Below are 26288 nucleotides of genomic sequence, written 5' to 3'. Positions count from 1 at the left end.
ATCACAGGGTTTTTTTATTCCCCGCCCTTTTTTTGCTGCTTGGGGCAGCAAAAGCCCTGGAGCCAGCCCTGCTAGAGAAGTAGATGTTTCCAACAATACACTCCAGTTATACCAGTAAAGTTAGGTCTTTAGGATGTCAAAGCAGTTATGAATTAATGGAAACAGAATGACACTTAATTTCTCTCCACACCCCACCTTACCATGCTCTTGGACCTTCCTGGAGAAAGACCCAGGCTATTAACCATCAGTAATTATCCCAAAATGTCTGCTGCTTAAATAAAGCCCTACATCTCCCAGCAAAGCTGTGGGACCCATGTTTTACCAAGATGAATGCAATAGGTAGCGGTATATACCTGTCCATTGGCAGATGGTTGCTGAGTAGGCTGGAGATCACTGCCTCTAGGTGATGGTGAGCTAAAATAGACACTGCCTCCAGCAGGAATTGCCTCAAGCTGCCCTCCTGGATAGTAGCCATGTGGCTATATATTATATCCACAATAGCTGGCACCTGGAAGGAACAAAACCAGAATGAAATGTCCCTTTTTCTTTCTCTCCATTCATTCTACAGAATCAAAACCTTTCTTTAGACATTTGCTGCTTTTTTAGAAATTCCTCAAGAAACAAACGTTCAAATATGTCTGTGTAACTTTAACCCACAACAATTGCCCACACTTGGCTGTAAAAATTAACACTGACACACACACATATAGCGAAACCCCGCTATAACACGATGATCAGGGTCCAAAAAATTGGATCGCGCTAAATGTGGGGTCGCGGTATAGCAGGGTTTACCATTTCAAGCTGGTCAGTTTCAAGCCGGTCGATTTCTCTTGGGCAGAAAACTACTTTCATTTGTGAACTGCCCACCGCAGTAACTGAAAGGGTGGAGCTCCAGCAGCGGGGGCTCTCAGCCATGGAGGGAGAGAGGGAAACACTTGGGGTGAGCAGGGGAGACGTGCAACGGGCAGAGGAAGGGCGAGGAGCAGCTGGGGAGAGAGTGGCTCTTCTCAGCAAAAGGGTAAGCGGGGGCAGGTGGGAAGAGGCAGTGGGGAAGGCACATTCCATTTTTTGCTTTTTTTTTCCCTTTGGGGGCACTCCAGCCCCTCTCCCTTCACAAATCCTCTCTCTCTCTTTTTTCTCTCTCTCTTTTGCGCTTCCGCAGCGCTCCAGCTGCTTTTTTTTTTTGGCCTGGGGCGGCCGGAGCCACCTTACAATCGTGTTATAGCCGAATTCGCATTATTACGGGGCGCATTATAGCAGGGTCAGGGGCGGCTCTAGCCATTTCGCCACCCCAAGCACGGTGGCACCCGTGGCTCCGGTGGACCTCCCGCAGGCGACCGGCAGAGCACCCCCCGCGGCGTGACGCCCCAAGCACGCGCTTTGCGTGCTGGGGCCTGGAGCCACCCCTGAGTGGGGTTTCCCTGTACATACCAGGTAATTTAATGTGGTGGTGCCCAGCTATGCATTAACTAAACCAGCTGGCATGCACAAAAGAAGGCTTTGCTTGCCCAGATTTTGCAGGTGTGATTTAAGCAGCCAAATGCAACCATTTGCCTCGAAGGATGCACAGTTCATAAACAACCACAAGCACAAAATATGCAAGTGCTTTAAACACAGTGTGCAAATGCCTGGGACTATGAACAGGTGACGACCTCTCATTCATTCCTAGCCCTTCACATCTTCGAAATACTGTGCAAACGTGGCAGTTCTGCTGCAAGGGTTCCCTGTCCTGAGGCCTTTCACCAGCCTTGATAGAAGATTTGTGGAGTGCTCCTTTCATCTAGCCCTAACGCACTGGGCTCCAGAATAAGGCATATAAATAGTGGATCCCAAAGACACTATAGTTTTCTCCCTCCCTCCTTCTATTCTTAAAGGGTACGTCTACACACCAAAAAAATCCCACAGCAGTGAGTTTCAGAGCTCAGGTCAACCTGGGCCTGAGGGGCTTGCACTATGTGGCTAAAAGTGTAGCTGTTCCTGCTCGGGCTGCAGCCCAGGCTCTGAAACCTGGCAAGAGGGTGGGTCTCAGAGCCCAGGCTCCAGACTCACTGGGAATGACTACAGGGCTATTTTTATCCAGGTAGCCCTTAGCCATAGGCCTCCTAAGAACTGGATGCCTCCAAGTGCCGGTCATTCTGTCTTCTTGTCTTTTCCCCAGAGTGTTTTTTCAAGCCTTTCTTGGCTGAATACTGTGGCAACAAGCCAGACAAATAAATAACCAACCATCTTCCTTTTCCCTTGGATTCTCTCTGTCTATTGCTATTGATTCTGCCATTGCCTAGTTTAGGGTGGGAACAGAGATGGAATCGACTATGTCCGAGGGGGAGAAACAGGAAGATTTTTGTTCATTACACATGAGGGCAAAGATCTAAAAGCCTCGTGTTTAGGCAGAAAACCTCTCCAGTTTCCCGTTTTACCTTATCAAGCATGGCATCTCCACACTCCTTCAGTATAACCTTCATCCACAGTCCAGCTGCTGTGGCACAGGTGGGGCTGGCAGACAGCATACTTTCCACTGTGGCCTCAATAAAGGCTGTGGCCTGTTCTGGGGGAAAGTACTCACTAACAACCTGGGAACAAATCAAAAACAGGAGAGACTGCAATGATGTTTGGCTCCAGCACTTGTAAAAATGGAGGCCTAATATCTCTATGGAAAAATATCTATGCATCAGCAAATTGCATCCGACGAAGTGGGTATTCACCCACAAAAGCTCATGCTCCAATACGTCTGTTAGTCTATAAGGTGCCACAGGACTCTTTGCTGCTTTTACAGATCCAGACTAACATGGCTACCCTTCTGATTAATTAACAACTTGTTAATTAGCCTCATATCCAGCTAGCCATTTGGGATTAAAATTCTCTCCATAGTCTATATACTACATTTTTGTATTCTACACTAATGAGATCAGGTTTGAGGCAAAGCTTCTGTTGCACAGTTAGCAGAACATTGTACTGGATATGCAGGAGGTAAGTTTCCAGTTTGTATTCTCTTAGATACACTGCATCTTTTTACAATATATACAATGAAGTCAAGAGAGGCATGCACACAAATATAGGCTAAGGCAAACCCACAAGGTGACAGAATGAAGACTGGATGGGTTCTCAGCTTGATGTTCCACTAATACAGTTTTTTCTCATGGATAGCTGGATAGGTACATGTGTGCGCATCTGCGTGTGCATTTTCATGGGCGTGCAACATTCTGTGGAATCTGGATTTTACATGGCATTCATAGCACACATCTATGAAAAGCATCTTGCTGGTTACTAGCAACGAATGCCCCTCGCCCACAGCTCGCTCCAAGTACGGAAGGCATCATGAAAGCGTAAATGTAAAATGAAGGGTGCCTGGTCACTAGAACATCCGCACAACTTTTTTGAGTCAGTTACCCTGGCCATTTTGGAAGATGCCTGAAACAGAGCCTCGGGGTCTGGAGCTGCTGTTAGTTCTTCATGGAGACATCTCAGCTCCTCTTCCGCTGACCCCAGGTTCATGGGCTGGCCTGGAGTGGAGAAAAGGAAAAAAAGTACTGTAACGACTAATGAAACTGAACCTCTACTGCATGGATATTCATACAGGAGGATCCATGTGCTAGGCTGTTATCAGCATAGTGTAAAATCTTGGCCCCATCAAAGTCAACGGCAAAACTCCTGTTGACTATAATGGAGTCGGGATTACACCCTAAATGTCTGAAAGTTAACAGTAGCGGTATGTTATTGTGACTGATACAGGATTGAACAAGCACCGTATTCAGCTTGGAGCAGCTTTCTGGGGGTGTCTGGTTTCAGTAGCCTCTCTGCTCTCACTATTTACATCTAATCTCACATTCAAGTACAACTCATGGAGGTAGATGAGGGGTTCCAATGTAGAAGTGAATCCCTCCACCAAACTCTCGTTGTAAACGAGATGGGGCTTGACAAAACCTTCGGCAGGAAACCCAGGCTCATCCGTCACTTCTAAACAATGCTGGGATTTCTATGTTGTACACTCAAAGACTGGAGTCCCTTGTTCTGTTTCTGAATCACCAACACTGTTTTTTAGGACTGATTAATAATAATTAGAAATACGGTGACCAGATGTCCCAATTTTATAGGGACAGTCCCGATTTTGGGGTCTCTCTCTTATATAGGCTCATATTATCCCCCACCCCAGTCCTGCATGAGTTTCACATTGGCTGTCTGGTCACCCTAATTGGAAATGGCCTTAAATATTAACCAAGTTCTATCCCTTTACATCTAACCATTAGGTGAAAAGAATATCCTACGCCAGGGGTCAGCAACCTTTCAGAAGTGCTGTGCCGAGTCTTCATTTATTCACTCGAATTTAAGGTTTCGCATGCCAGTAAGACAATTTAATGTTTTGAGAAGGTCTCTTTCTATAAGTCTATAATATATAACTAAACTATTGTTATATGTAAAGTAAATAAGGCTTTTAAAATGTTTCAGAAGCTTCATTTAAAATTAAATTAAAATGCGGAGCCCCCCGGACTGGTGGCCAGAACCTGGGCAGTGTGAGTGCCACTGAAAATCAGCTCACGTGCCACCTTCGGTACCCATGCCATAGATTGCCAACACCTGTCCCACTCTTTCACAAATGGGAAAATGGCCTACACTTACTCCAATAGCTTTGAATGCTCATGACAGAGGGCTGCTGCAAGAACTTTTTGTTTAAAGAATTAGTCCAGGAAACCCCTCCAATACAGCCAGTGGCAGGGTAAAGAGAATGAAAATGTTTAGTACCAAGGGCTTGTCTACATGGAGATAGTCAAGAAAGCTAATCCAAATTCATTTTCAAACTGCATTAGTTAAACTTCATTAAACACCTCTGGGGACACACTTATTTAGAATTAAAGGGGCCTTTTTCAGGTTAGTTTAATTCATGTAATTCACTAAAATTAAGAAGGGCCATTTTCATTCAGAATCAGAGCATCCACACGTGTTTAATGACACTTTAAAATTTACACCTTTAGTTCATTTGGATTAACTCTCCTTAGTGTCCCTGTGTAGAGAAGCTCTAAGGAACTGAGCAGTTATCTACCTGGTGCAGACCATTTATTATTTGTACAGTTCCCAGAAGTGTGCCACACTCTTTACACATCATAATCGTCTCTTCTAATGAGCTATTTACAAGATGCCCACCACTCTGTTATCTAAGTGCCAACAGACAGGACAGAAAGAACTAGAGAGGCAAAAATGGACATTACAACAGTGAAAGAAGGTGAAGAATTACTTATACCTGCTAATGGGGAAGAATTACTTATACCTGCTAATGGTCTCCTCACCTTGTATACAGAGAAGGCAGCTGATACAGTCAAACACCCACTGACGAGACGTGGCCAGTGAATCACAGCTGTATGGTGCTATTGCTCCAATCAGAGATCCAAACTGATGAAAAGTTTCCTGAGTCTAATTAAAAAAGAATGAAGAATGAACGTTCTCCAGCTGTACTAGACTTCACTTGCCATCTTTATTGTTGATACCAGTCAGCTCTGTGTTTTTGGGGAACCAGGGCACAGTATCTAGCTTGTGTGACTCATGAAGGACACCCCCAATTCCCATCTCTGTTTGAACCAAAACCGATCAGAGAAAAGGCTTGCAGAGAACAATGAAGGGTTTGGGGAGACATACCTAGACGCCTCCTGACAAGGGTGACAAGATTAAGACATCTCCATTTGCATACAGAATGAAGAACAGAGACAACTCCGCATGCCTCAACTGCATGAAAGATGGAATAGGGATTAGCATAAAGAATGAAGAACATAGAACCACACTGAACTCTGGGACCAGAAAGCAGGGACGCATTGAATCATGGGAATCCCTGCTCCAGATGCTAATGAACCTACGCCTGCACACACTCAGCTCAGCAATTATCAGACCAATTCTAGTAATAAATCTTTGACTCATATCCCAAAATACTGAAGCAGCCTAGTTGCCTTGTGAGCTCCCCGGAAGAAAACAACACCCATAGCCAAGAATGATCAGCTCCTATTGTCTAGCCTAAAGAAAACCCTTGAGCCATCAGTTTACCCATAAACAAATCTAGTGTTCTCCTTCAACCACTGTATTTTCTCTACAAACTCCCCTACCTATGCCCAAGAAAGGGTTCTGATGTATAGACCCAAACTCTGCATCAGTTCCACTGGGATTCCACCTCCTGACTGATCGTGCTGGGGGCTCTGCCTGTCTCCAGCACTCAGGACCCTGAGCTACCACCATCACCTGGGAACCCCGACCAGTTCAAGCCTCATGGAGTGGGTGAGATCCATCTCTCTCTCTCTGTTTTCTTTCCTACCTCAGGGATTAACCTTTAAAATGTAGCTGCTATGTTTGTTTAGCCCTCCTGGTGTGGTTATCACTATGATTCAATCAATAACTGTTATGGGTCAGCTGGTTGCTTCTCTCTCTATCAATTTGAGATTTTTGTGTTTTTAGCTTCCCCCATTTACTCTGCAGCAACACTTCTTGTACCTAAGCTAAAGATCCCTGTAGTGCCCCAAAATACTGTGGGGTTTGCTCATCAAATGGGTTACTACCCGTACAATTGTAATGTGAAAGTGTGATAGGAATGTGTTAAACTTGGGGCACATAAGTGGGTGCGGGGAGCAGTGGAAAGTGCTGCTGAACCCAGCCTGTTGAGACCAGGGGCGCATGAGGGTACCAGCTTGAAAGTGCTGCTTAACCCAGCCCACTGAACACAGGGACATATGAGGGGGATCAGCTGGGGAGTGCTGATTGACTTGCTCTGCTAGTGTGTGCGCATGTTTGTCTAGTTCTAGTTATTAGCCCTGGGGAACCTAGGTCCTGCAGGAGAGCTCCATTGGGAGGGGACTTGTAGAAGGAAGGAGTAGAACACACAAGTGACATAAGCAGCACATTAATAAAATTACAGAACTGCCCCACCCCTCCCTTCCCCCACAGAAGAGTAACCCTAATTAATGAGCCTCCCCAAAGTAACGGGCACGTCTGGTAACGTCCATAGAGAGTCTCTATGGATAGAAATTTCATGCTCTAGTAAAAATATAACAGTAGGGATCTATTATCGACCACCTGACCAGGACAGTAATAGTGATGATGAAATGCTAAGGGAAATTAGAGAGGCTATCAAAATTAAGAACCCAATAATAGTGGGGGATTTCAATTATCCCCATATTGACTGGGAACATTTCACTTCAGGACGAAATGCAGAGATAAAATTTCTCGATACTTTAAATGACTGCTTCATGGAGCAGCTGGTACGGGAACCCACAAGGGGAGAGGCGACTCTAGATTTAATCCTGAGTGGAGCGCAGGAGCTGGTCCAAGAGGTAACTATAGCAGGACCGCTTGGAAATAGTGACCATAATACAATAGCATTCAACATCCCTGTGGTGGGAAGAACATCTCAACTGCCCAACACTGTGGCCTTTAATTTCCAAAGGGGGAACTATACAAAAATGAGGGGGTTAGTTAGACAAAAGTTAAAAGGTACAGTGACTAAAGTGAAATCCCTGCAAGTTGTGTGGGCCCTTTTTAAAGACACCATAATAGAGGCCCAACTTCAATGTATACCCCAAATTAAGAAAAACAGTAAAAGAACTAAAAAAGAGCCACCGTGGCTTAACAACCATGTAAAAGAAGCAGTGAGAGATAAAAAGACTTCCTTTAAAAAGTGGTAGTCAAATCCTAGTGAGGCAAATAGAAAGGAGTACAAACACTGCCAACTTAAGTGCAAGAGTGTAATAAGAAAAGCCAAAGAGGAGTTTGAAGAACGGCTAGCCAAAAACTCCAAAGGTAATAACAAAATGTTTTTTAAGTACATCAGAAGCAGGAAGCCTGCTAAACAACCAGTGGGGCCCCTTGATGATCAAAATTCAAAAGGAGCGCTTAAAGACGATAAAGTCATTGCAGAGAAACTAAATGGATTCTTTGCTTCAGTCTTCACGGCTGAGGATGTTAGGGAGATTCCCAAACCTGAGCTGGCTTTTGTAGGTGACAAATCTGAGGAACTGTCACAGATTGAAGTGTCACTAGAGGAGGTTTTGGAATTAATTGATAAACTCAACATTAACAAGTCACTGACCAGATGACATTCACCCAAGAGTTCTGAAAGAACTCAAATGTGAAGTTGCGGAACTATTAACTAAGGTTTGTAACCTGTCCTTTAAATCAGCTTCGGTACCCAATGACTGGAAGTTAGCTAATGTAACGCCAATATTTAAAAAGGGCTCTAGGGGTGATCCCGGCAATTACAGACCGTAAGTCTAACGTCGGTACCGGGCAAATTAGTTGAAACAATAGTAAAGAATAAAATTGTCAGACACATAGAAAAACAAACTCTTGAGCAATAGTCAACATGGTTTCTGTAAAGGGAAATCGTGTCTTACTAATCTATTAGAGTTCTTTGAAGGGGTCAACAAACATGTGGACAAGGGGGATCCGGTGGACATAGTGTACTTAGATTTCCAGAAAGCCTTTGACAAGGTCCCTCACCAAAGGCTCTTACGTAAATTAAGCTGTCATGGGATAAAAGGAAAGGTCCTTTCATGGATTGAGAACTGGTTAAAGGACAGGGAACAAAGGGTAGGAGTTAATGGTAAATTCTCAGAATGGAGAGGGGTAACTAGTGGTGTTCCCCAAGGGTCAGTCCTAGGACCAATCCTATTCAATTTATTCATAAATGATCTGGAGAAAGGGGTAAACAGTGAGGTGGCAAAGTTTGCAGATGATACTAAACTACTCAAAATAGTTAAGACCAAAGCAGATTGTGAAGAACTTCAAAAAGATCTCACAAAACTAAGTGATTGGGCAACAAATGGCAAATGAAATTTAATGTGGATAAATGTAAAGTAATGCACATTGGAAAAAATAACCCCAACTATACATACAACATGATGGGGGCTAATTTAGCTACAATGAGTCAGGAAAAAGATCTTGGAGTTATCGTGGATAGTTCTCTGAAGATGTCCACGCAGTGTGCAGAGGCGGTCAAAAAAGCAAACAGGATGTTAGGAATCATTAAAAAGGGGATAGAGAATAAGACTGAGAATATATTATTGCCCTTATACAAATCCATGGTACGCCCACATCTCGAATACTGTGTACAGATGTGGTCTCCTCACCTCAAAAAAGATATTCTAGCACTAGAAAAGGTTCAGAAGAGGGCAGCTAAAATGATTAGGGGTTTAGAAAGGGTCCCATATGAGGAAAGATTAAAGAGGCTAGGACTCTTCAGTTTGGAAAAGGGAAGACTAAGGGGGGACATGATAGAGGTATATAAAATCATGAGTGATGTTGAGAAAGTGGATAAGGAAAAGTTATTTACTTATTCCCATAATACAAGAACTAGGGGTCACCAAATGAAATTAATAGGCAGCAGGTTTAAAACAAATAAAAGGAAGTTCTTCTTCACGCAGCGCACAGTCAACTTGTGGAACTCCTTACCTGAGGAGGTTGTGAAGGCTAGGACTATAACAATGTTTAAAAGGGGACTGGATAAATTCATGGTGGCTAAGTCCATAAATGGCTATTAGCCAGGATGGATAAGAATGGTGTCCCTAGCCTCTGTTCGTCAGAGGATGGAGATGGACGGCAGGAGAGAGATCACTTGATCATTGCCTGTTAGATTCACTCCCTCAGGGGCACCTGGCATTGGCCACTGTCGGTAGACAGATACTGGGCTAGATGGACCTTTGGTCTGACCCGGTAAGGCCTTTCTTATGTTCTTATGTTCTTATGTAACATTGTGCCTCTGATTCCTGTACTGAACTAGGTAACGCACAATGGAAAATATAATCCCAATTGTACATACAAATGGATGGGGTCTAAATTAGCTGTTATCACTCAAAGAAGAGACCTCAGAGTCATTGTGTACAGTTCTCTGAAAGCATCTGCTTCACATGCCATCAAAAACGCTAACAACATGTTAGGAACCATTAGGAAGCGGATTGATAATAAGGCAGTAACAGGGCCGGCTCCAGGCACCAGATGAGAAAGCACATGCCTGGGGCGGCACATTGTAAGGGGCAGCATTCTGGCTAATCTTGGGGTGGGGCATTCCGGCCACCTTGCCGTGGTTTTTTTTTTTGTTTTGGCAGCCCGGTCTGCAGCTCTGGAGCCCCCGGCTGGCTCCCCACGCTCCGCCAGTCCCAGCCCAGCCGGGGCACGGGCCCGGGGGTGGGGGGCAGGAACTAGTGATCCCCGCCGCTCACCGTGCTGCCGGGCTCCCCAGGACGTGCCACTCCCCGCTGCCTGCACCCGCCTCCGCCTCCCATGCCGCTCTGAGCCCGGCCCGGCTGAGCCGCCTTTAAAGGAGTGGCTGAGCCAGCACCTCCTGCAGCCCCCAGGAGAGGCACCCCAAGGCCGGAGGAGGGAGCCCGTCTCGCCCGGCTGCGAGCGGGCTGCAGCGCCTGGCTGCCTACAGGGGGTGGGTGCCACCATTCATCCCCCTGCGAGCCGCCTTGACCACCCTCCACACGCTCCCTGCGGCTGCTGTTTTTTTGGTTTTTTTTTTGTTTTTGCTTCGGCAGTCCAGCCACCCTTTTTTTTTTTTGTGCTTGTTATGTATGTTCAAACCCAGCATGGGTAGTGATCCAACCAGAACAATAAATGAGAAAGTAGGTGTGCGGCTTGGTTAGACCTCTGACCAGTGCCACTCTTCCATGTCTGCTTCTTCTCATTCACTGTTACCACAGCACAAATGAAAACAACATGAAGAGAATGTCCAGGGGAGGTTTCCACACTGGATAGACCTCCATGCAAGAACACACCAGGAAGAAATGGTGACAGCAACTGGTTTTGATCTCATTTAAAATTCACAAGTTATTGTACTATCATCTCTTAATCTTTTAGTGCCAGGATTGGGCTGTTCCTATAGCTAACATCAAATGCTATAACAAAAACTCTAACTTTTGCTGTCACTGTGTTCAACTGCCAACATTGGCATAAAATGCATTAGTGCAAACTACAAGGTCCATCAAAGCAAATACACTGCTAAGATAAGCTTGATGCTCTATTAGTTCCATCATAAGCTTAAATGAAAAGTCACCAGGTTCTGCATAAAGTTAAAAAACAACTAGGAAATCTGCTGTTACCTTTTGGATAAAGGGCACCTTCTCAAAATTTTCCAAATGGCACCAACTCTCTCAGCTGATGCACTGTGAAAATGTAACCCTTAGCAGCCTGAATCCATCCAGCAGCAACAAATTAATAAATGCAAATGATCTAACCATTTCTGATCAGTACCTTGGACTAATATTTATTTTTCAGACTCCAAATTTTCCTGAGCATTAGCAAGCAAGATTTTTAAAGATGAACTTGGAGAATACATTAATGTCACTTCACTAGAGCTCAGGAAATGAATTCACACCAAGTAGTTATTTTATTTTAGCAGAGTTTTCTTGGACTGAATTCTTTCATTTCCTGTTTGCTACATTTCTGGCTGTGTGCCATTGAATTGTGGCCAAAGCCGTAGGCCTGGTTTGGTGAACCAACAGCATTAGGATAAATTTTTTGTTTTCCTGAGCAGAAGGGGAGGGAGGTGGCATGTAGCCAGGGCCGGCTCCAGGCACCAGCGGGCCAAGCGCGCGCTTGGGGCGGCATCCCCCAGGGGGCGGCAGACAGCCCCGGTGGACCTCCCGCAGTTATGCCTGCGGGAGGTCCACCAGAGCCGCCAACTGGCAACCGCCAAAGCGCCCCCCCCCCAGGGGCGCAAATCCTAGAGCCGCCCCTGCCTGCAGCCGCGGGGAACCAAGAGCCCTTTAAATCCCAGCCGCGGTGGGGAATCAGAGGGCTCTGGGCTGCCCTCAGCGGCGGGGAGCCCAGAGCCTTTTAAATCCCAGCCGTGGCGGGGAGTCAGAGGGCTCTGGGCTCCCCGCTGGCGGTGGGGATTTAAAAGGCTCTGGGCTGCCCTCCGCGGCGGGGAGCCCAGAGCCTTTTAAATCCCAGCGGCAGCTAAAGCAGCCGGCTGAATTGCCCCCCCCTGCAGGGCGGCAATTCAGCCGGCTGCTTGGGGCGGCAAAAACTGTAGAGCCGGCCCTGGGCAGTAAATATCATTATGCCGCTATAGAAATCTACAGTACCCCCACACCTTGAATACTGCATGCAGTTTTGCTCATCTCACCTCAAAAAAGATATGTTAGAACTGGAAGAAATACAGAGAAGAGTAACAAAAATTATTAGGCATATGGGACAACTTCTCATATAAGGAGAGATTAAAAAGACAGGGACTTTTCAGCTAGGAAAAGAGACGACTAAGAGGGACTATGATAGAGATCTATCAAATCATGATTGGTGTAGAGAAAGTCAATAAGGAAGTGTTATTTAGTCCTTCACATATCACAGGAACAAGGGGTCACCCAATGAAATTAATAGGCAGCAGGTTTAAAACAAAAAAAGGGAAGCATTTCTTCACATAATGCAGTCAACCTGTGGAACTCATTGCCACAGAGAGGTTGTGAAGGCCAAAAGTATAACTGGGTTCAAAAAAGAATGAGATGAGTTCATTTGGAAGAACCTGGAAAATGCCTGGAAAAACTAACAGACTTTACATCTAAGCTGCCTTTGGATTCTGATCTGTTGGGATGATTCCAGAGAGACTTTTACAAACCAGCAGTTTATTCCATCACTGTTGTGATCCTGAACTATGAACATGGAAAGTCACTTGTCTGGATATTGATCTTTTAACCATTTGTAACTCTTCTTTCTTTTAACAATAAATCTTAGATTTAGTTATTAAGGATTGGCTGACAGCGTGATATTTGGGGAAGACCTGAGATTCACATTGACCTGGGGATAAGCATCTGGGCCTTTATGATCAGTGAACCCCACATATGGTGAATCAGGTTTCCAGTAACCCCTCACTATATTAGACATAGAATATCAGGGTTGGAAAGGACCGCAGGAGGTCATCTAGTCCAACCCCTGGCTCAAAGCAGGACCAATCCCCAGACAGATTTTTACCCCAGTTCCCTAAATGGCACCCTCAAGGATTGAACTCACAACCTGGGGTTTAGCAGGCCAATGCTCAAACCACTGAGCTATCCCTCCCCCCTCTTCCAAGACGTGGATGTTTACATGGGAGCCAAGGTCTGGAATACCAAAAGAGGACCATGTTTGGCATCTTGTTAACTAGGGTGGAAGCTCTTTTGTTGTTGACTTGGTGAATCTAATGATAGAATAAGCCATCAGTTTGGGGGTTGTCTCCCTCTACTTCTTGCAGTCTGCCCACAGTGTGGTCACAGCATTGTTGTGTAAACCTCTCTCTTACGGAAGCAGAGGGATGTTCATCACCTTGAGATCCCAGCTGCTGTCCTGGAAGAGTTTTTCATGCATTTGCGTTGAGTGTCAGTTCTGATGTAAGCAGGGAAGTCAGCTCAAGGAAGAGTACGGCTATACTCACTGTGCTATGAACTGTCTCTTGATAGACAGTCAGCAGCTGGGTGCTGGCCTGCAAGGCCCTCTCTCTCTCCCACTCCTTCCCTGAACTGAACCATGTCTTTAGGAGCTGTTGGTAGAGCAGAGGAATGGACAGAGTTAGTACCAGAAAATCCCTCCCAAAAGTTCCTCTTAAACAGGTTTAATTGTCACTAAAATCCCTCTCCAAAGCATCTGACCTCCATGTAGCAAAGGAATTACACCTATATCTAAGGGGCTCTTCCATTAGACAAGTCCCAGGGACCAGATTCACCTCTGGTGTACTGTAGCTCGATTGAAGCCAAAGGAGTTACACGAGAGATGAATCTGGGCCCGTGTATGTGATGTCTGCTGTAGACTGTCTGATGGGAGCTGTCTAGCACATTGCATGCTGTTTGATGTCTGCTGCTGTGGTCTGTTTCCTGGGCAACTTCTCCCACATTGAGTGGCAAAATGACAGAGAGGAGCATTTATTTTTATTAATTTGAATAAGAGCAGAGAAGTTCCCCCAGCCGAGCTCCTTTTCTAACTTCACTTTTATACTGAAGATGCATCAAACTCCCCACCCCTCAGCTCTTCACGATATTCTGTTCATGTCTGAGGAACAGCAAGTCTGCTCTGCTCTGAATGAGTTTCCATACACAGGGCTTAACTCAATATTCATGAATTCCTCTTAGAAGAAGTGATCAGTTTCAACTGGGTCTCTTGGATTTGGCTACTGCAGTGGTGATTTTCTTGCCGCTCCAAGTAGTGTCAACAACACTATAAGAACTTGGTGCCAATCCAGCCCTGGCATAAAATGGCACAGCTTCCGTGGATTTCAATGGGGCACATGCCCGCTTATCCCAGGAAGAATTTGGTGCTCTCTCCCTAAAATTCACTCCGTTGTGGAAAATTCCTCCACAACTGAAGCTTGACCCCCTAAATCTCTGACTCTTCCCTGCTGTAACACAAGAAACAATCTCCACCACGGTTCAATGGTCTACTCACTTCAAACATTTCCTGGAACCAGTCTGCGGTTGGTGCTTCCTCCAGCAATGTCTCCATTAGCTTGCAAAGGGCTTCAAAGGACCTCACGTAGATTAACTGAAACCAGAAGAGAAGGAGTTAGGCTCAGTACAGATCATTTGTGTGTGGGGGCGGGGGGAAAGCTAACCATAACCTTGCCAGGGAGGCCATGTGTGACTGCCATCACCCAGTGCCTGCGGGGCAGAAATACAGTGGATGGTGCCAGAGGAGAATTGTCGTCACGTACTTGTATATGCAGAGCATCCTTTGCTGTCTCACATTCCTCTTTCATCTTCTCCAAGGGAGGAAGGGGAAATAAACTTTTGAAGCACTGATCAAGGAGTTCACGGTTTTCCTCCATGGTCAGAGATGGTTTGAGTTTGCTGGCAGAAGAAAGATAGAGAGAAAAGTCATGCATTAGACTCAGTACCACCTCCAAGTGAAAGAAATGGGTCCAATGACTAGAGATTGTCCCAATCTAGAACCCCAAATGCGAACAACCCTTCACTTTGCACCTCTCTTAAGTATTGGCTCATCTAGAAGTAAAGCTAAAACATCAACTCTCCTTTTTAGAGAAACCCACAAGCTTTCTTCCCCCTGCCAGCTAGCCAGACACCTCCCTCCCCATCTGAACCTCTGCTCCATTGTACTGCATGCCCCACCAACCTCCAATCTTGTGTCTTTCAAGCACAAACCCCCAAATGGACACATTCAAATCCTTAAGAATTAAAGTCCTGCTGGTGAGCAGCATGGAAGCCACACGGCCACGGCCAGAGGAGTCAGGGCGAATTGCCGCCGAAGACCCGGAGCAGAAGAAGCTCCGGGGGCCTGGGCCCCGTGAGAGTTTTCCAGGGCCCCGGAGTGAAGGACCCCGCTCTAGGGGCCCTGAAAAACTCTCGTGGGGGCCTGGGGAAAATTGCCCACTTGCCCCCTCCCCCAGGGGAGGTCCTGGTGAGCCAAACCCTGCAGGCATTAAACTGCTCCCAAGCTGACACTCATGAATTAACAAATAAGAAGGCATCACAGTGCCAGGAAATATGGCAGAAAATAGCCTACCTCAGATGTCCAATGGCAAGAATTGCCTTGTAGCGAACTGGAGATGCCAGGGAATCCAGTGGTTCCTGTTGAATGAAGTCCTGAAATGCATGAAGAGGGACATCAAAAATGGGAAATGGATTTGAAAGGCAGAGAGGCCTTCCTCTCACACCCTGAAACAGTGCCATATGCCAGACCTGGAATAAACAGACGCCGTGCCCAGCAGGCTCTCTGCCTCAGCAATGGACCGTAGGGCCATCTGCAGGCTATACAGAGGACAGAAAGAGAACTCACAAGACACAAGCCATTCCTTCCAGTTACAGCCCACAATATGTCAGCATCCCTGCCAAGCTCAGAGTGGACCCAGCATTCTGGGTGCCATGCAGGTTGCTCATGAGACTGCAGTAGTACAGTCACAGCCAATGGATAAAATATCATCTCCTGGAAAACCAGTCTCAATACATTACAACAAACTCTCTTGTACTTCAGTCCTCAAAGCTCCTAATCACTCACCAGCATGTAGCCAAGGAGCTCCAGTTTGTATGAGAATTCGAACTCCTGGGAGTCTCTGGTCTCCCAGATGGCACAGCTAATCTCCATGACATTGTGGATGAGGGTTAATTTTAGGTTCATGTCCTACATAATCCAGAAGGAGAAACAAGAGTATGTAGATGAGAAACTGAGAGAAAAGAACCAGAGTCCAGACGATAAAGATCAGGAATTAAATCTAGCCTCAGGGAAGGAGAGAGGTGTCCCCAGACCCCAGAAGGTAGAGGACTCTGGCTCTGCACCCACCTCAGAAGAAGAGAAAACCCAGGTTCATCAAATAAATCCAGGTCCACTTACACCAGAGCAGCCAGGACTCCTGCTTGATGTAGCAAGGAAACCAAGCTTTGTGCAATTTAAACAAGCAACTTGTGTATAGAAAACGCAAAAGCAGAGGGCAGATTATTTAGAATGTACCTTGTTCGCAACAGTGATGCCCAGCACCTGAAAAATGAAATGCAAAACAGCTATTAGCAATGTAGATAGTCCCACATAACACACAACCTCAAAATGTCCTGGCTGGTGACTATGGAGCAGAGAGAAATCACTATTGTTAAATCTTCCAAAAGGCAGGAAAGGTATCCAGAGGGGGTGTTTTCCAGAGGTCAATATCAGGGGCCATCCTCCGTAATATCTGCATTTGTGAACTACTGGAAGATCTCAGTTTGGTTCAACTGTTTTTGGCAATGCCTAAGTGAGAGTCTCAGTTAGACAAGGCAGAACTGAATGGCAAAGTGACGTGAAGAGGTGGCACTGAGATGAGAGTCAGGACCAGCAGTCAGGCACCTGGGGAACAGAAATAAAGCACACAGACAAACAAGACGACAGATAAGAGGTAAGGGAAGTAGTGAGCAAATCAACTAAATACAGGCTAGCACTAGTCTCTCTTGGGTAGCAAAAGATAGAGCTAGATACACATCCATATGAGGGGAGTTAGAGTGTTATTCTGAATAGCCTGAGTGTCACTGCATCTGAATTACTGTGTAGCTGGGGTCTACAGAATTTCAGAAGAATATAGAAAAACCTAGAGAAAATACAAAGAAGAGCAACAAAAATGATACAACATGTGACAGCTCACACTCCATCCATTACAGGTTTAAATTTGAGTTATGTGACACTTATCACACAAAAACTCTTACCTGACAACTGGCTCTGTAATGGAGAAGGATGTTCTTTGTGATGTCTGCCTCTACTCGGGAGAGAAGCTGTTCTTTTGGAGCATGGACAGCCACGCTGCTGTAGGTCAGCATCAGGGTGCTGTGAGTCTGGCCTCTTCTCCCATGGTGGTGGTCCTAGACAATCAGAAAGTTCTTCTGATGCCTTTTGCTTTGGAATTCTGATCTGCTGCTGACCAAGGAATTCCTCACAGCAGCAATAGCAGCTTGCACTTGCAAAGCTCTTTTCAGCCAAAGATCTCAAACCACTTGCAAAAAGTATTTAAGCAATATAATAACTGTGAGGCGTGGAGATATTAGTATCTCCATCATTCCCACTAGGTAACTCTGACACAGAGAGCCTAAAATGCTGAACCTACAGCAGTGAAGTACACGGGAGCTTAGTCATTGACACTGGTGGGTACAAGATCAGGCGCTAAATGTCTTGCCTAAGGATGCACAGTGAGTAAATGGCAGAGCCAGCAGTGGAAGCCCAGAGGCCTAGTCTCCTGCTCTAGCCTTTAGATCAGTGGTTTTCAACCAGAGCTACTTGTGTACCCCTGAGGGTCTGCAGAGGTCTTCCAGGGGGTTTATCAACTCATCTAGCTATTTGCCTAGTTTTACAGCAGACTACAAAGAATGCAAGTACAATATTTATATTCCAGTTGATTTATTTTATAATTATATGGTAAAAATGAGAAAATAAGCAATTTTCAGTAATAATGTGCTATGACACTTTTTAATAGTTTTATGCCTCATTTTGTAAGCAAGTAGTTTTTAAGGGAGGTGAAATTTGGGGTACACAAGACAAATCAGACTCCTGAAAGGGGTACACTAATCTGGACAGGTTGAGAACCACTGCTCTAAATCACAGGTTCCATAATTGTCATTCGTAGACCACTGGTGGTCTACCTAAAGCAGGTTGGTTGGCCACATGTTGCTTGCAACACCTCCTCATTTCCAGCTACTAACTGGGACTAAAAAAACGCTAAAAATACCTTAAATGCTTTTCCATGCAAGCAACTGAGGTAGTTCCCACACATTGTGCATGGGAGGGGCGCTCAAGCCATGAGACATCAGATGATAAAAATCATTTGAGAGAACCCCAGCTCCAGAGTGTGCTCCTCTCTGCTTAGCTGCAGACGTCACATAGAATGCACACACTGGGGGACAATGCAAGCTGAGCAGAGCAGACACTACCCTGGGGCTGCTGCCCCTGCTATAGAGGGAGAGGAAGTTGGAGAGAACCCCCTGGCTCCTTTACCTTCAGGCGGCTGATGAACCCAGAAATCTTCACCTTGCTCACTGTAGCCCCAAACTCCTGAAGTGCATTCAGGGTGAGGTCCAAGTGGCTCTCAGCAGAGAGTGCGAGGATGGAAATGACTCCCTGTCACCCAAGAAAAATACTGGTTAGGATCTAACCCACGAGTCCCTTCCTTTCAGCTGAAGGAGTGTAAAGCGCCAGTCAGGCATCAGATCCGTGGGCAGCGGGGGCTGAGTGAAACAGCAACGAAGAGGATATGAAGCAAAATAGCATCTGTCCCAGGCCAGCTCAGAGCTGAGCCCCACAGGGAGCATTCAGGGGTTACTTGGTAAAGCGGGGAGAGGGACAGGGTCCTCACCTGTCTCTCAGGGGCTTCCATATAATCTGTTGCTGTCAAAAATTGATGAAGCTGGGATTTAATATGGACCAGGTCCTGGCAAACTGCTAAGGACGTTCCTAGCGCCTTATACAGGAAACTCTGAAAGAAAGAGACCGGCATTGAGATACCAGTAACAGAACGTGCCAGTCAGTACAGAACCAGCTCAGCAATACTCAGGAAAGAACAAGATAGCCAAGTCCAAGCACTCATACTGCAGAAACATCCCATCATCTAGCCCAGCCAGAGAACCAACAATGCAGCACAGACGAGCAGCCTGTCCAAGCAAATATTGGATGGGCAGGGGGGCAAGAGAGCAGGGAACAAGTAAAAACAAATTTTATATGCAGAATAAAATATAAAGTAATGAAGCCTTGAGAGAAGCCTTATGCAGCCCCCAATCAGAATTTCAAGGAAAATTAACTAGAAACTAAGCCTTAACAGAGAACAAACCTTCTCAAGGGAGGGGCTGGCATAGCTGGCCATCTGCTGGTTCAACTCAAGGCTTATCTGGCTGCTCCAGGCACTGTCGTCTATCATCCCCAGAGATGTTCTTAGGAACTGAGTGTAAAAGAAGAGAGTTAAAGCAGATGGTTAATTGCAAGAATTTGGGGGTTGTTGTGGGGGTTTGTTTGTTTATTTGTTTGGTGTTTTTTTTCTTCCTTGTTCTCTCTTGTAAACTTTCCAATATTCAGGTGTCATGGGAAGGTTATTTCCCTATTGAGAACTATAAACATCGACAACCCAGATTTCCTCTGCTGTTGTTCTTTAACCTTTGTGTGATGATTCCTCTCAGTCCTCAAATCCAGATGAACAGTGAATTGGAGAATGAGATGGAGCCAAGAAATCTGACCATTGAGGAGTGATTTTATAGTGGATGGAGGATGGGTCTAGTAAACTTTGAGCAAAGGGCCCTGGACTACGAAGGACCAGGCACCTTCTCTGAAGTGCTATGAACCCATTCTGCCACCTCCTGAGGGTCCCCAGGGTTGTGAGGTACCTCACTACCCCTGCCCTTAGCATGAGAAAGCCTTCTCTGTGCCTGCCAGGTGTCAGCTCCTGACTCAGCCAGCCACAGGAAACACAAGCACGCCCTTCTCACCCCATCCAGGTTCCACTCTCCTTCTACAGATCAGCAATCGGTACAGTCCAACCGCCGAGCTCTCTCTGCAGCCCCACAATGTCCAGCCCCTGTTCCACTGGACACTCACAGAATTCATAGGTTTGCTACACATCACCTTACGAGTTTCACCTCAGCATCACCGCTCCATTTCACACACTTAGATACATTTATAGTGAAAACAAGCAGAGTTCAATTGACAAAGATCAGAGAGTTGAGAAGCAGCAAGTAAAATTAATGTAAACAAATGGTTACGTAAAAATAAAATCCTAACACACTTCTAGAGCTTGAACTTAGATAACCAAATATTCCCCTGTCTCACAAAGGATAGCTCCCCCAAATCTCTCTCCCAGCATGAAACACCCAGACCAAAGATCATCCTCCATTCATAAGACAAGGAGCTGTCAGTTCGTCCAATAGATGAAGGATACCTGGGGCCAGATACCTCTGGACCTCCAGATATAGTTCCACGCATTCATTGTCTTTTCCTTTGGGGTTTCTCACAGCAAATTTCGTTTGAGTGGCAAAGAGAAAAAAAGAATCCTTTCTATGTCCCCCAGTGGTGCATTAGCACCATGAGCATGCTGGTTTTCTGGTTATGTTGTGTGTTGTTCCCAGTGGTAACGCAGAGTTATTTATAACTAGCGCTGGTTGAACAATGGTAAGTCCATTTCACAAAGCAAGTGGGAGTTTTTTGTTTTCTTGATTTTTCAACACACACATGAAAAGTGAAAGAAACAAAAATATTTTGCTTTTCAAAATAAAAAATGACCATTATTCAGTTCTTTGTTTTCCCCCTTTCCTTCCCTTTATCCCTCGTCCCCAGGCCTTTCCTCCCCTCTTCCACTTTGTGACTGAAAAAGCCGGGGCGGGGGGAGGGGAGGCAGGGGGAAGGAGACAAACAGGAAAGCAAATGAAAAAAAACCAAAAAAATCAACTTCAGTTAAAAAAAAAACTGAACATTTTTCCAGTTGGGTTGGGTTTTGTTTTGTTTTTTGTTTTGTGTAAAAAAAAAAATTGAAAGTGTCCCATGAAAATAAAACTGCCAGTTTTCACTGAACAAAAGTTGCAAATGAAATGGTTTGACCAACTCTGCTTAGAATGAATAGTTTATCATTAATATTTTCCCCAGCTGATACATTTGGAGGGGGGAGGGAGGGCTGTGACAATACAGCTGAAAGCCATCTTGTACCTGAAGCAGCATCTGCTCCCACCGCGCGTGGTCCAGGGAATTCTCTGTGTTTCCTATGAAGCAGGAGGCAAAACAATAATGTCAGCTAGGTTAGCAAGAAAAGTCGTCCCAGGAATCTCCTTTGCAATCAGTCCTTCGAAAACCCCTGCTCTGCCAAGCTGTAACATGCCTGGGCTTTCAAGGCTAAATGGGACCTATGCCAAGTTCTTTGTTGGACCAACAGAAAGTATCATGTTATGTACCCTGCTGGCATTTTTATTCAGGGTCAGTCAACCCACCAGGAGTGAGATGCTGAGCACTCCCAATTCCTTTTGACTTTAATGGGAGCTGAGGGTACTTAGCATCTCAGAAAACTGTTCAGCACATCAGAAGACTGGGTTTAATGGGAATACAAACTTTTCCTGCATAATAAAAGATTCTAGTCTTGATCCTAACTTGATGTAAATCAGTGTAGCTTCACTGAAGTCAATGGAATTATACTGATTTACATCAGCTGAGAATCTGGCCCCGTTTCTGAATGTCCAGCTCTAACCTACCCTTCTTTAATGTCGGCACAAGGCAGTACTGGGGACTCTGTACAGCAACAACTAGGGAAGATACAGCTCATTTTTAAAATCTTTTTTTGACTATCAAACCCACTTGAACATTGTGGGGTCTGACCTTCATCAGAAACATATCGGGTTTGTGCTCCACGTAGGGTCTGTCATACTCCACAGAGACTACACTGGCACAACCACGTCATTGGAGTTCTGCTGGCATAACCCCATAGTGTAGATGCAGCTACACTGACTGAGGAGGTCAATAGATTCATACCACTGTAAAATTGCTGAAAGACATTATTAGGCCCACAATACCTAGAGTCTACATGGGCACCCACTTGGCCAACCTAGCTTTTATGGCTCAGGTTTCCTTACAGAAAGAAAAACTCTGGGTTTTTAATTGAATCACCCTTGAAAGTAAACATGGGGTTTAATTTTCAGAAACATTCAGTTTGCAAAATCAGACTATATATGGAACCCCAAAATATTTCACTAACCTCCAACTTCACGTGTAATACACCTTCCCAAACATTAACCTAGCAAAGGTGTGGGGGGAACTGCTGTAAAATTTCCATTCAGCTGAAACCTTCCTGGCCTGATTCTGCCCGGATTGAATTGGCTTCAGTGGTTTAACTCTAGATTTAGCCCAGTGGTTCACAGTTATCCAGATGAAGGAAAAGTGAGGGCCTAGAAGCCCAATTTCAATTCCCCACTGTTCCCACATACTGCAACAGGAATGGCACAACACGTGTCGATACGAAGCTGCATTTTCTGGCTTCCCTTCTATGCTCCATGGACCGCACTCCTCCTAACTAGCACTTTACCTTCAATGTACTGCAGCAGAGATGGGATCTTTACTCCCCACATCTCACCCACTGCTACATGGATATTTTGATGCAGGGCCTGTAGTAACTGCAAGGCAGCACATCCGTGTCCTTCTCCTGCATAAGGGGACGAGGCTACTACCTGTCAGCGAGAGAGAAAGAACAGGCTAAGTTTGGTCAGCACAATACCAGTGTGGTCCTGAAGGAGGGAATAGTTCAGACTCTCTCATTGTGGAGACCATACAATAGAGTTGTTGATTCTACTGCAGTGCCTTCCTGAAGAAGAAAGCATTCTAGCTAGTACGAGGATGCAGAACAGTGCGTCTCAGGAGAGGGCAGAGACAGAGAGATCCAAATCATACACATTCCTCAGCCTGTCTACAAGCATCTAGCTAGAAAACCCATTTTTATAGTTAACTGTCCCACTTCACATTCCACAGAAAACCTATTCTCATGGTCTACTCACCAGGAGTCGTGCCAGCAGCCCCTGGGGTGTAGGGAGTTTCACTAGGGAAAGAAAGAGAATATCATGAATTCTGCCAGACTTTCAGAGAGTCCTGCTGATGTTATTCACCTAGCCATTTCCAACGTGCCCACCAATGTTGAATGCAGCTGATCATAATTTGCATTTCCATAGTGCTTTCAGTCTGAGCTTCTCAAAATGCTTTACAGACATGAATGAATTCCATCTCACAGCACCTCTATGAGGTTGCCATTAATTACTCCTTCATTTCACAAGTGGGGAAGCTGAGAGAGAAAGGTCAGGTGATTTCCCCAAGGTCACATCAGAATTTTGGTGGCAAGCTGGGAACAGAACCCACATTTCCTAGCTCCATCCCATGGCCATGTTGTAATCACAAGACCATCCCTCATTTTAGCCTTCTCATTGCAGATGAGAGAACTGGAGCAGACTGAACCTGTTCATTGCGTAGTGTGCCTGGAGAGCATAAATGAAAGAGTTTCTGTTATAAACCTGGTCCATCGTAGTCAAGGCAAGCAGCTTCTTCTCCTTCCTGCTGCTTTTTCTCAGCCAGCTCCGTAAGGCATCTGCAGAGAGGCTTCAAAGTACCAGTGTACTGAACTGGCACCACATATTCGAGAAGCCTTGGCCATAACACCTGCAGAGAAGAGAGAGACTGTTCAGTATGCAGCTATTTCCATCCCCCCACCTCCAATATCCTGCTGTCGGAATCCCTCCCTCTCATGTAGCTTGTAGCTTAGCCCCCTGGGGGACCTAAGGGGCAGTTGCACTCAGACAGTGGAAAGAATGAAGAGAAGATCTCTGCAACATGATTCCTTCCAGTTCAGTTGCTTTCTATCTTTTCTCTAATGTGAACCACTTACTCCGTGATGAAGGGGTCACATCCCTGACATGAATCTGACATGCTGTTCCTCCATTATGCTGACTGTGCAAAAAGCTTCCTTGTGGGGAGGTACAAGGAAGATAAGGAAGAACGTCCCTATTTCAAGAAGCAGTAGCAACAGGTCACTTACTTGGGTCATTCCAGTGACCGAGGTGTCCAGAGATTGCAGGATGTCAGTGCACAGGGTTTGGATCGTGTTTTCTTCCGGAATAGCCTGGGTGAGAAGTGTTGTACCCTGCTGTGAGACAGCTCTATAGAACTTATTAGCTAGTAGCAAGACACTGGCTAGAGAATCAGTGTCCTTCTCTTACAAAGCTATCTTGAACATTGACCTATGCCTGCTTTTATATTGCACTGGAAGTGCACAAACATCTGAAGGGAAGAGAATAACGAAAACTCTTAACTGGTGGGTCAGATCCCAGGCTTAGGAAAACCCTAAAGTGAAGGGAATGATTCTCTGAACAGAAGAGTTTCCCCAACAGGGTTAATTTTCTTTAAATTTGAAAAACTGTTTCATCTTTTTATCTCTGAGGAAAAACATTCAGACTCTGCCCAGTGGAAATCAATATTCAGAACCAGGGGGATCCACTCTGTTTGTTCTGATGCCCCAACCAGCTTGGTCATTCTGGGTGTAGTGAGTGTGATTCTATCAACGGGCCTAATTCTGCTCTTACTTACACCGGACTAAATATTGATTGACTCTACTGATTTCAGTGTAAAGGAGAGCAAAACTGGCCCGAGGACAAAAAGCAGCCTTCCTTAAGACGGATGTGTGTGTGCGTGTGTGTGTGTGTGAAAAAAAGGCCCTTGGAGAGTATTGCCACAAGCTCCAACTTTGAAGAAAAGGGGCCAGGCAGAGCTAAGATCTTCAACAACTTACTGTAAAGTTGACCTGTTTATGTTAATACAGATCATGGATCCAATCATGGATCACAAAGTTTCTGGAGCCTCTGGCTGTGTCCATGGATAGAAACACGGATTGAAGACATTTTTAAACTAGTACATGCAGATTAGAGCATGTAGTGAGGGAAATATGCAGCAAGCTTTTCCAGGCTCTTGACAGTCTGGGATGCAACCTGCATAACCTCGGTATTTTGCTGATAGTTTATGTTTGCTTCAACAGCCACAGAATTGGGCACTATTATGTTCTCTGGAGAGTCTATAGAAAACAAAGAGATGTGCTTCCTTGTACAAGAACATTTCACTGAAAATGGTGTTTTCAGAATTTTCAATGACTCATCAGAGGGTTGAGGAACCTAGATGACTCTGTTAGATGTAAATACCCAGTGTGAGAGTCTGATCTGTTACATTAGTATAAATCCAGAGTAACGCCACTAAAGTCAGTGGAGTTACCTTGACTTTACACCAATATAACTGATCAGATTCTGGCTCTAATCCTTCAGTCCAGTTGTCCTTAAGTCAAAACTCCCACTGCAGGCAAGGGGAGCAGTCAGCATGCAAGAATGGTAGGACCGAGTCTTAAGTGTTCAGAAGTCTCCTTACCAGTTTGCTGGTGGACACACTGAACTCCGTGAAAACATGTGCTACCATATCCCAAGCTGCACAGTTCTCCACACTTTGTAAGCTGAGCAGCCTCTGGATGAAATGAAGAACTGTCTTCCTCACCTGCAAGGGTAGAGATGACACACATGAGTTATTGTTATCCCTTCTGCCTGAAATAGGAGATAGGATATGAGAGTCCTTATGCTTTTGATTTGTTCTCCTTGGCTTATAAACATGGATCCATTTAACACAGTCAGGATAATGACATGCCTTCTCTAGTCTGCAGTCTCTCCTCTGGATCTGAATGAAAGCTCCACCCAGATGTCCATTCATCCCATATCATTGAAAAAAAATTGAAATATTTCACTGCTCCACACAATCTTACCGTAGCATTCTGATCACTGAAAGTGGATTTCACTGCCTTCACAATCAGACACTTTTTCAGTCTTGTCTCGGGCACTGAAAGATAAGGAGAGGTGTACAGTACTTCTTTGATCCACACACTCACTTTCCACATTGGAATGAATCCCGGATTTCAAAAGGCCCTATTTAAGAATAATACCAAGCTTCTCTCATACACAGAATCAATGGGGAAAACATAGGACCAGACTCTGGTCTGAGTTACACTAGTGTAAATCTAAAGTAATTCCAGTTCTATAAATAGTGCCATCATGCTGCCATGATGGAAATAGTATAAAAGAATTAGATAGACTGAGGTCAATCTGTGTTTAACACAGTCTAACAGAACTCAGAATCTAGTCTACAGTGTCTAATACTGACGATTATCAAGTCAGGGTATTATTTTATTTTTGATTATCATTAATGTGCATTAGCCCCAAGTCAACTTCTGTATCTGAAGTTGAAAAATATCTTGGGCTACATTCAGCACTTAGTTGAACCTGTTGATTTCTGTGTGGCCATAGGGGGGTAACTTAGGGCAGCATTTTGCCCCTTAGTGGATATCCAGACCACTGGTG

At 45.2% G+C, this 26288-nt stretch overlaps 3 protein-coding genes and 1 long non-coding RNA gene across 4 annotated transcripts in view; all 4 read right to left on the bottom strand.

The window, feature by feature from the left end:
* Positions 1 to 5644, bottom strand: part of LOC120380267 (maestro heat-like repeat-containing protein family member 2B) — a 132100-nt gene extending 126456 nt beyond the window's left edge. The window contains exons 1-3 of the mRNA XM_039497818.1: positions 5626 to 5644; positions 5280 to 5403; positions 3388 to 3500 (exon numbers count right to left, since the gene is read on the bottom strand). Of these exons, the coding sequence (XP_039353752.1) occupies positions 3388 to 3492 (105 nt within the window). The 5' untranslated portion in view covers positions 3493 to 3500; positions 5280 to 5403; positions 5626 to 5644. The remainder of the gene's footprint in view (positions 1 to 3387; positions 3501 to 5279; positions 5404 to 5625) is intronic.
* Positions 1 to 26288, bottom strand: part of LOC120379924 (maestro heat-like repeat-containing protein family member 2A) — a 270114-nt gene that overhangs the window by 230428 nt on the left and 13398 nt on the right. The window contains exons 11-16 of the mRNA XM_039497439.1: positions 25697 to 25770; positions 25312 to 25434; positions 23939 to 24022; positions 23418 to 23562; positions 22911 to 22951; positions 22445 to 22586 (exon numbers count right to left, since the gene is read on the bottom strand). Of these exons, the coding sequence (XP_039353373.1) occupies positions 22445 to 22586; positions 22911 to 22951; positions 23418 to 23562; positions 23939 to 24022; positions 25312 to 25434; positions 25697 to 25770 (609 nt within the window). The remainder of the gene's footprint in view (positions 1 to 22444; positions 22587 to 22910; positions 22952 to 23417; positions 23563 to 23938; positions 24023 to 25311; positions 25435 to 25696; positions 25771 to 26288) is intronic.
* On the bottom strand, positions 13419 to 14696 carry LOC120380278. Its single transcript, XR_005587688.1, has 3 exons — positions 14642 to 14696; positions 14377 to 14472; positions 13419 to 13477 (listed from the first exon to the last, which is right to left on the bottom strand). It is a non-coding gene; the product is annotated as an uncharacterized LOC120380278 (long non-coding RNA).
* LOC120380268 (maestro heat-like repeat-containing protein family member 2B) lies at positions 16247 to 19278 on the bottom strand. Its single transcript, XM_039497820.1, has 5 exons — positions 19223 to 19278; positions 18752 to 18871; positions 18394 to 18516; positions 17115 to 17267; positions 16247 to 16419 (listed from the first exon to the last, which is right to left on the bottom strand). The coding sequence occupies exons 1-5, from the start codon at positions 19253 to 19255 to the stop codon at positions 16378 to 16380; spliced, it is 471 nt and encodes a 156-aa protein (XP_039353754.1). The 5' UTR covers positions 19256 to 19278; the 3' UTR covers positions 16247 to 16377.

This window comes from Mauremys reevesii, linkage group 13 (assembly GCF_016161935.1).
Source record: "Mauremys reevesii isolate NIE-2019 linkage group 13, ASM1616193v1, whole genome shotgun sequence".
Taxonomy (NCBI): Eukaryota; Metazoa; Chordata; order Testudines; family Geoemydidae; genus Mauremys; species Mauremys reevesii.
Note: the sequence above shows the minus strand (reverse complement) of the source record. Positions and strands in the feature narration are given on the sequence as shown.

Bases quoted from the DNA above. Each gene is read 5' to 3' on its own strand.
- LOC120380268 (XM_039497820.1), bottom strand. From the start codon at position 19,255: ATGGCCAGCTATGCCAGCCCCTCCCTTGAGAAG. The intron at 17,268-18,393 runs GTAAAGGAGCCA...CTGATTGTCTAG, and splicing joins GGTTCATCAGCCGCCTGAAG to GACCACCACCATGGGAGAAG. The intron at 16,420-17,114 runs GTAAGAGTTTTT...TTCATTTTTCAG, and splicing joins ATTACAGAGCCAGTTGTCAG to GTGCTGGGCATCACTGTTGC.